Here is a 10,600-nt window from a genome sequence, read left to right on the forward strand (position 1 = left end):
GGAGGGGGGCAATATACAAGAAGGGAGAGGGGAATGGAAGAACAAAGCAAATGGGAGTACAATTAGACAGGTTTGACTGGGTTAAATGGGACAGAGGTAAATATTGATGTAGGCACAACCTTGGAACAACAGGGCTCTGGGATACAGAGATTGGGACATGGTTGGAAGGAGGAAAAGGAGGGAATAATGTTAAGATGCTTGGCTGTCTTTTGAAACTTGGTTTCCCATTCATTATATTATAAAATACACACTGGAGTGGGGGAGAAAGGAATAGCCAGAAATATCACCATAGAAAGCTTGTAAGTCCATCTTCTGCCTATAACTGACTGGAATACCTAAAGTGGGGCTACAACGTAACCAGTGAAGGAGGTTTCCTGAGGAGCCTCTGCATTACATAAGACTATAGTTGGAAGCCTGAACCACATCCAGACCTTCAGAGATGGGAAATATCCACTTGAAAGGACGAGTAGACCAGCCTGGAGCAGCTAGAAAAACAGAAGATACTTCTTGAAAGAAAGACCTACAGGAAAAATACAAAACAATAGAGACAGACCAACTGTAACTACAAGAACAAGCAAGTTGCTTGCCCAGAAGACATTAAGGCAAGCGGTCAGGTCCCCTCAGTGCAAATCCTCTTCCAAGACTAAGATGCAATGGGAATACACGCTCCGATTGGCGACCACACACGTCACCCATAACAGGAAGTGAGGGAAAAACAGCAATGAAGTGGCTAGCTAAGCCCTACAGCATTCAATAGACTCTTGTGAACCCGGGTGGAGACCTGGTTGGCCAGCAGTGTGGCAAGACCTGGGGACTCTTGGGCCCAGAGTCAGTGACATAGCCACAGAGGACTAGAGTGGAGAGTGAAGCGTTCCGCTGATAAGAAGAGAGGGCATATGCACAAGAACACACACATTTGTAGATAATACCCACTGAGTTTCCAGTGAGTAGTATCCAATCTGTCTAGGAAGGGCCGAGGAAATGAAATGCAGATGGGTCTCTTGTGATGCAATAGTGAATAATTGTTATCAGGACTGATTGTGAGGGATGGAAATGTAAAGGTGTACATTTTACAGCAAGGAGGTGAGTGATTAACTTTTCAATCTAGGAGTGGAGGGCCCTGGGACCAACAATGGAGAAGAGCGGAGACCGGCACCCTACCTAGAGAAGTCGTGAGTGATGCCTGAGATGGAGGCAGAGACGATGACACGGAGAGATGGAGAGGCTGGGGACTTAAGATCCAGAGAGAGAAAGGGGCTGTGCACTGATGACCGGGGTGGGGGGCAGGCTTACAGGATGAACCCTTTGGTTGGTTGATGATGCATGAACGGAATTGTAACTATGGCAAATGAAACGATATATGACAGAATGAATGTAAAACCTATGGTATCCCATGTAAACTATCACATAATTCACAATAAAATATTTATTAAAAAAAAAAAAGATTTACAAAAGTTGGCAACTTGACTCCTTTTCTCAGCATCTGTTTCTAAACCTTTTTGGTTATTGATTTTGCCTTTGGCAGATCTAAGATTCTGCATTGTTTGTCACATAGTGGCAGCTGCACAATTTTTATTTAGCTAGGTTGGGGAATAGAAGGACAAACTTTTTAGATTTTATGTAGCATTACTTGCCCTACAAAAACATTATCTACTTCCTACAAAATCCAAATCCTTGACTTGATAATTCACAATTAATTAGCTAAGCTAAATTTCTTAGGCAGGAGCTTTGTTCTCCACTACCTTGTCTGGGGGTCCTAAATAATTATGATTAATAAGTTGACCAAGAGTCAACATGGATTTACTGCTATCCCATGGATGCAGTTAACGATATCTATTTACAGTTTTGATTTTGGATGCTGTATTTCTGGAGATTAATCCTTACTCTTGCTATTCCATTACATCTGTAAGGAGTGCAAGGAAACATGAGTGGGCAGAATATACACTGGAATGCTATACACATCTATTTCGTCTTGCATATTGCACCCTGGAGTCCTGGTGTGGAGCTGTAGGTTAAATGCGCTGGACTGCAAAGTCAGTTTGAACTTCAAGCTTGGAGGTTCAAGCTCACCAGCCGATCCTATACAGGATTGCTATGGGTCAGAACCAACTCGACAGCACTTAACAATAACCACAACATATTGCACCCCAGTTGTCTGCATGCTACACAAATTATTTCCCTTTCTATCTTATTTTTCTTCTATTCTCACTTGCTCACTGAAACTAAAGGTGGGTAATTGGAAAACTACTGAAAGTTAGAGAAGGTAGAGAATAGCAGAGTAAAAGAATCTGCCAAATATACTTCCCCTACTTTTTTTTTTTTTTCTTTCACTTTATGTTCTAGAAACCTGTTACTTTTAAGTGGCATTCAGTGTGTTCTGACTCAGAACAACCCTGCATAGGGTTCCCTAGAAGCAGCTGGTGAGTTTGAATTGCCAACCTTCCAATTAGCAGCCTGGTACCTATCTTATAAGGAGCTCTGGTAGCGTAGTGGTTACGAATCGGGCTGCGAACCTTAAGACCAGCAGTTTGAAACTACCAGCCGCTCCGCGGGAGAAAGATGAGGTGTTCTGCTCCCGTAAAGATTTACAGCCTCAGAAACCCTGTACAGGGTCACTATGGGTCGGATCCGACTCGACCGCACTTAACAACTACAACCTATCTTATTTCGCCACATCTGAATTCCATAGAAACCTTTTGCTGTTAAGAATTTTGTATAGGGTTTCCTGAAGCTTTACATCTTTGTGGGATCAGAAAGCCTCATCTTTCTCCTTAGGAGCAGCTGGTGAGCTCGAACTGCTGACCTTGTGATTCACAGTCCAGTGTTTATATGGAGCCACCGTGCTCCACCCATGGAAACCTGTAGATAAAATATAACTAATTCCAATCACTGTCATCTTTTTGAATATGGGTCAAGACTGTTTGCTACTTAATGATCTTTTCTCTGACTCCTACAGTATTTCTGACCATTATTCTCTTTCTTCTCTCTCTCTTCCTTCATTTCTTAAGGCTCCTGTTCTTTGTGCCGTCCAAATACTAGATTTCTTTGTTGAAATTATTCTGAAGTATTCTGTCTATGGAGTCCTGGTTTAGCACTATAGGATATGCACTGGTTTGCTAACTGGAAGGTCAGTCATTCAAGCCCACCAGCCACTCCTTGGAAACCCTATATAGGGTCACTATAAGTCTAACAGACTACAGGGCACTTAACAACAAAGACAAATTCTACCTCTACCTCATATTTTCATGAGAAATCTCAGCCTAATTACCTAAGTCCATTTGGAGGCATATTGGGATTCAGTTCTCTCTCTCTTAAATCTATTGTGAAGGGGATGGTGATTAAAATTATATTTCACTCCATATAAGGAATACAGTGCATACAATGTGTTAAATTTCCATGGTTGTTCATGTGACCCCTGCCTCAATTTTTTTAGGTCACAGACTTTAGATTGCCTGGAAAAGGATTTTATTACTCCCCAAGGACAATTTATTTGTCCAGCTATTACAGGAACTATTGACAATGAATACTTGCAAATCTATGTACAAAAATGTTTTTGCATGCCTAACTTTAGAAGTGAATAGGGATCATCTGACGCCAGATGTATTTTCCAGTCATTTGTCATTTTATTGTCAGCATAATCACACGGCTAGTGCTAAGCACTAAAGAACTGAAGATTAGAATGGTGTGGAAAGTCTTGCAAATGCAAGAATGTAATCAGACATTATGATATTTCCCTTAAATTACTGAAGGAGTCTTAGGATTCTTGAGTGAAAGAAGCCCATAGAAAATTAGGCATGAAAACAAATGAAAAGACAATTTGACACATCAAGCCAAATTCATAAATATAATTTTGAGAGTTATGGCTTTGCAACCATATGCATGTTGATATTTTAGTTCACTATTGTCTTTCTCTGTTGAAGCCATGCATGAATAACTAACAGAAAGAAAGTCATAGTCTTCATAGGAGTAAAAGTCTTTGAAAGTTGAACCAAAACAGAAATAATGAGAATGTCCAAGTATTGTGAAGAAGGCAAACAATGTCACTGAACAATTTAGGTAGAAAGTGTAGAATATGAACCTAAACTGCTGTGTAGACCTTCACTGAAAACACAATAAAGTATTATTAAAATAAATAAATAAACACTGGGTGGGGGGGAGAAAATTGCCTTTAAAGGTCTTTTTTTAAAAAATTCAAAATTCACTTAGACATGAATAGCTTTTTAGAAAGCTTCAGTCAGAACTGGTTCAATTTATAATTGTTAATATATTTGCATATATTCTTCTAAGCATCTTACTTGCTCTGTCTTAAAGATAAACAGAGGCTATAGGAATGGGCTGTTTCTACTTTTAGTCTTAGAATGCTATTTTCTTTATCTGACCAGTGGTCCTTAGTCCAATTTAATAACATTTTATATTTTTATGTTTTCTAATTTCTGAAGACACACAATCAGATAATATGGGTCCAACAGACTAAATGGTACTCATCCAAAAATGTTCCCGATCTCAGGATCTCAACTGCACAGCTGGGTTCTGTTGGTCATATGTCAGCTTCAGAGCACATCTGTTCATTCCTCGAGGATCCACTAGGCCCCATGAACACAATGTGCTCTGTGTAGAGTACTTTATACCACAAAATCCAGCAGCTGCAGGAGCGAGAAAATCTCTACTTCTCAAATTTGTGTCTCTAGGCAGTTTGCGTAGGGATGGTGTTTTCTATCTGGCTTTCTCTGGTTGCCTGTCACTTCTGACATTAAGATGCCTATTTGGCAACAAAATTGCTTTGCTATTCTCAGGGACAGATGTTTCTAGCCTGGGAAGAGACAGAACACAGTTTTACTGGAAAGTAAGAATTCTTGCCATGTTCAGGCACCAAAACTGAAGAAACAGAAGGTAGATTTTAGCTATAAGTTCAAGAATGGAAAATAATGTCCAGATCTGAAGACTCAGCTTCAGCAAGAAAATATATTTGCATCAAATGTCTCCTTCTCTGTTGGTTCATGATGATCAAAAGACAATGTCTCCCTACGAGAGCAAGTGAGAAGAGCACAGACACCTCCAGTTCAATTTGGAAAGTGATATGTTTGTATCTAAGTTTTGGGGAAACTTATAATAAAGAGAGACCCACTCATGCACATTGGGAACTTTCTGTGTGTTGATGAGGTTGGGTTGGAGTATCATGACAGTAGTGCAAAGGAAACTGAAGACACATCATAAAACATTTAACACGAAAGGTTCATTTCACAGACCTTGCTATCTTGATTCAGACAAAATTATTGTTATATATCAAGAATGATGTTATGAAGTCTGCTTTTACAGTCCTCAAAGGCTTCATTTCTAGTTTTTAAAGGAAGGAGTAGTCTTGGGTCAACGTGTTTTAAATGAGATGTGAGGGACAAACATAGCTTATAATATTGTAACTAGTTCCCACCCTCAGGAATGTGTCTATATTTATATAGCATAACCTGTTAAACTCTGCACCAATGACTGCAAATACAAACCACAGAAGCTTCTTTAATAACACACCATACACCAAGTCTAAAATGTTCTACTCTGTCATTCATGTGTAAATCAAGTATATTATTCATATACTTCATCAACTTCCTGAATGCGTGCTAAAAATGCCAAGGAAAAACTCGTTAATCGTGACATGGTGACTGCTCAGTTAGCTCTGAAATGTTGATGGAAAATAAAAATTGTCAAAGGGCCTTTTTAAGAACCTCTGCAGGTTACACTCGCAAATCGGAATTCAAAGAACATGAATTTCCTCATTTAGGTAGGATGGATTAAAATCAAACACCCTCCAGTGTTGCATCTAAAACCTGCATAGTTGTCCCAAAGGCTTATTTTGTTAAACAAATGTTCCTGTGCACCATTTAGTGCTCAGGGTTCAAGTCCCTGCTCAGTCCACTGTTTAAACAATCTCAATAAAATTAAAGTGATATTGCCCATCTGGAGAATATCTTCTTGAGTGTTTTTATATTTGATTTCTCTTATGCAATCAAATCTTATAATTTTGAATTAGGAAATGAGGTTTGTGTAAACCTAATACTCCACGGTCAAGGAGAACTTTCATATTGTGTATGATACACACTGGTGTGTATCATATTGTCTATGGTGTGATGCTGTGGAATAAAGCATTGGACCGCAAGGTCGGTTTGAAACACAAGGTCAGTGGTTTAAGCTCACCAACTACTCTTTGGAAACCCTATATAGGATCACTATGAGTTGGAACTGACCCGACGGCAATTAACAACACTAAATGATATACCCTGGTACATAGTGGGATATGTGTTGGACATATGTGTTAGTGACAAGGTCAGCAGTTTGAATCCACCATCTGCTCCACAGGATAAAGATGCAGCTTTCTGTTCCTATAAATATTTACAGTCTTAGAAAACTATACAGGGTTGTTATGAGTTGGAACCAACTTGATGACACACTACCACTGCCACTGCCACCACTATGACACACCAACTAATTGGTTTCAACCAATGTAGCCAAACAACAAGTTGACTCAGTGAAGTGAAAAATATTCTATTATACCTTTAGTAGCCAATTCCAGAGCTCTAATAAGACACAACTGTGTGAAGATTCCTTCTTGCTCCCACTCTCAGCCATGCATAGTCTCTGCTTCTTCAATGCAATAAGCAAGTGTCTGTCATCTACTGAGTCCCATGTAAAATAGATCACCTGTATTCCATGTGGTCTCCATTTTACTTCCTAATATGTTTAGCAGTGAAACAAGGTTTTAATGTTTAGAAGGAAGATATTCAATGTTGAAATGTTCAGAACGAAGACTGACACTTGATGGAGTTGATAAAAACTGTTGATAGTGGTGTTAACTATTTTGGAATGCGAGAAAACAGAAAGGCCAGCAACCAATTGAATTCTGTTGAAGATGACTTGACATATAACAGAAATTCCAGTTTGGCAAGGATTTTATTTTAATGCAATTTAGGATAGTTTTACTCTGAATGTGGATTTTGAAGATTTTCACACTTAAGAAGATACTCAGCAAAAAAATACAAAGCACACAGCAATTGAATGAATTATACCAAAAATTAGATAAATAAATGCTTTAATATCTTATCAATAAATGTTCAAATCCTTATAGGTAACTTAATATATATATTTTTAAAAAGACAATGTGCTTATTAGTTTGTTTTAGAGACTTAAATTTTTCCCATGGATTACCCATATATATATATTTTTTTTTATTTCAGTAGAAATATCTTTTTTGACTCTCACATTCATCTTGCTAAGAGAAAATACCATTCAGATCATGCCATATAAAATATAATCCATTAATTATTTTATTTTCATAATTTACTGCTGTATTAAATCAACATTATTTAAATAAAATTAACAAGCATCCTTGGAGCACCCAAAGACTTTTGATAGATGACAAAAGGGGTGTAAAGATAAATGAGATACAGTCCCTGCCTTCATGGCATTTATAATTTTGCTGAATAGACAAGGCATAAATTTATAGAAAGTTGCATAAAATAGTACAAAAACTTCACAGATCACAGCAGTATAGCATTTATAGTCAAACAAGTGATTAAGATATTATGCACCATGAACTCTAGGGCTGGAAAAACTATTATAAACTTTTCATGGAGACAGTGATAGCAAAAAGAATAAACAGAATGTGTAAAGACAGAGAAGAATAATATGAACGAAAGCAGTAAGGATATATAATATGTATCAAATGCACAAACTAGTTAGGCTAGAGGAGAAGGTATGAGTAGTGGAAATAGTGAGAGAAAAAGGTTAGGTGATAATCTAGGCTGGCACAAGACCGTAGAAGTATTTAGCTAAGGGATATGGCTTTTACCCTACAAGAAATTTGGAACAATTAAAGGCTATTAAACAGGGGAGTGGCAGATCAAAGAGGAGTACATATTAGTGAGGCTGGATCAGTGGAAAGTTAGGAAATATAGAGAGATAATCAATATTGTAGAGGGGATTTAATAAGTAGTCCTGGTGTGGTGCTGTGGGATAATGTGCTGGACTGCAAAGTCAGTTTGAACTTCAAGGTTGGCGGTTCAAGCTCACCAGACATTCCTCCGAAACTCTATACAAGGTATCTATGAGTCAAAACTGACTCGATGACATTCAACAACAACAACATATTAGTATAGTGCAAGTAGGAATGAAAAAAATGTAAAGAAACTTGGATTTTGGAGAGAGATTACAGGAGAGTAACAAATAACTCTGAGATATTATGATGTTCCTCAAAGATCAAAGTATATGTGGTATTTGAAATGGGGAAAATTATAGAAAGAAAAGAGTTGTAGACCATCGTATGAATCTTGGGGTTTTTAACATTTGTGGATCATAATAACAATAGATCAATAAACATAATCTTCTTTGTCCTTTCCATGCATATGTAATCGTGCATACTCACATGTATACAGACACATACAGAAATGCACACGTCACCTGAGAAAGTAATTAACAAAAATTCAGTTGCTCCAATTTGTCCCATGTCAGTTTAGTGACAGTGGCGGACACCTGATAATCTAAATAAATGTCAATGAAGAATAGCATGATCTAACTGAATGAGAACCAAATTCAAACAGATCTACGTATGAATCTCACCTCTATCATTTGCCAGCTGTCTATTCTTGGACTTGGGATTTTGCTTTCTCATTTGTATGATGAAGAGTATAATACTTTTTGATAACATAGAATTATTGTAAAGATAAAATGAAAGAATGTATGTGAAAGCATTTCATATACTCCTAGTGTCAATTACTGAAAATATGTCTTTTTATTTTATTATTATAACATGTACCTAAATTACCAATTCAATTTCCTCATCTCAAGAAAATATAAACATATATGTAAACTTATTCTACTATGTTTGCTCTCATCCTATTGCATTTTAAGTTTTGTGAGGGCAGGGATCATACCTTAGGCTTCTTACCCTGTACAGCATTATTTGACTGGAAATGTAATTCATTCTTAAAACTCATCTATAGCTTCCAATGTATAGTATAATGTAGAGGTAAATCCATAGTGTCCATCACTTCTTGAAAATCATTTGAATGCACAGTGAAAGTGCTCTATGCAATGTCCTCATATACCATTTTAAGTACATTTCCTTCCATAATTCCAGGAAAGAATAACAAGCCATAATGAGTAGCAAGGTTTAAATGCATAGATCAGGAGTTATTTGGAACAATAGTTACAAGTATAGAATTGAAATGCATTGAAAACCTTTGATTTGTATAGATTGTTATTATTATTATTACTACTATTATTATTAAGGATCATAATTTTCTAAGAACACTAAGAAAATATAATGCCATCAAGGCACAACTTCAATTTAAAATCTAATATATACGTATATCAGAACATAGGCATTGGGTAGAAATTTGAATTTAATAAAATCTGTGAGAAACAAATGTCTAAATATTTGGCTTTGGTGTTTGAAGTCTCCATATAACTTTCTTTAAAGAAACCAAACATTTAAAATTTAAATTTCAAAGTACTTACTTCCACTTGGAATCAGGTCTCTTTCAGGGATGAAGAGTTTATATCCATAGTGTTTTTCTAGGACATCTGGCAGTATTTCAAGAGCAAAATGCTCTTCTTCAGGATTGTCACAGTCTAAAGTATCTTGGTCCACTTTTGTGTAAGAGAGATAGGCATCATATTCCTTGTTGTCTTAAATTTAAAGAGCAATAAAAGAGTTATAAGTATTTGCAGGTTCTCTAAAAATCTATAACTACTAACAGGCACTATACTTAGTGACTATCTTTAATAATTGGTAGGAAAAAAGGCACATGCTATGTTACAGGAAATCTGGTCCATATCAACATAACCTAGTCATATAATGTGAAATTGAAACTGTTATGCAATGGAACACCAACAGCCAAGACAGAATAAGAAACAGAATTATTATTTGTGACTTTCAGGGACTATACATATTGGTGATTTTCAGTAATGTGTGAGTGATTAGCTCAGTGTGTTTGAATGCAGGACTAAATAGCCCAGAGTCATGGATTTGAGTCTTTTTTTGTGCCAGTTGGCTTGAATCTTTTAGTTGGTCACAGACTATATCTTGTTTGCACAAATATGTACAAAAGATCCAAGAGGGGCTGGGCCCTAAGTGTGGAAGATCAAAATAATCCAGCCTCACTCCTGGAGACGCTACTCCCAGCACATACCATACTTCCAGTTGGTTAGTGTCGTCATCTTCATATACAAAAAGCAGTTCATTACCAAATATTACAGACAGCAGCTGGGTTTTATACAAGTGAACTGCCTATTATTCTTGTTCAATCCATGGCCAACTAATTTGACACAAGCTTCCAAAAGAAACCTTTGTTTCAAAATATACATTCTTCCAGTGTTGCCAAATTACATTCCCCCTTACACATTTATTCAGGGAGTTAACTGTGCTTTGCAAATGAATTTATTTTTTTCTTTTTCTGTATTGACTCAGAGCCAGCATCTCCAAAAACAAAATGTGCATATACTCGTAATACATATTTTTCTGAAAAAATGTTATTCAAAATAACATTTATTTTATTTTAGAAGGACCACATTGGAAAAGCGACAGTATTTTCAACATTACTTTATATATATA

The 10,600-nt window shown here is 36.8% G+C and overlaps 1 protein-coding gene across 1 annotated transcript in view; it reads right to left on the reverse strand.

Annotated features, from left to right (window-relative positions):
- The window catches only part of IL1RAPL2 (interleukin 1 receptor accessory protein-like 2), a 2,128,207-nt gene that overhangs the window by 23,103 nt on the left and 2,094,504 nt on the right, over positions 1 to 10,600 (reverse strand). The window contains exon 9 of the mRNA XM_006871058.1: positions 9,505 to 9,675. Coding sequence (XP_006871120.1) covers positions 9,505 to 9,675 — 171 coding nt within the window. The remainder of the gene's footprint in view (positions 1 to 9,504; positions 9,676 to 10,600) is intronic.

Source organism: Chrysochloris asiatica, unplaced genomic scaffold (assembly GCF_000296735.1).
Source record: "Chrysochloris asiatica unplaced genomic scaffold, ChrAsi1.0 scaffold00159, whole genome shotgun sequence".
Taxonomy (NCBI): Eukaryota; Metazoa; Chordata; class Mammalia; order Afrosoricida; family Chrysochloridae; genus Chrysochloris; species Chrysochloris asiatica.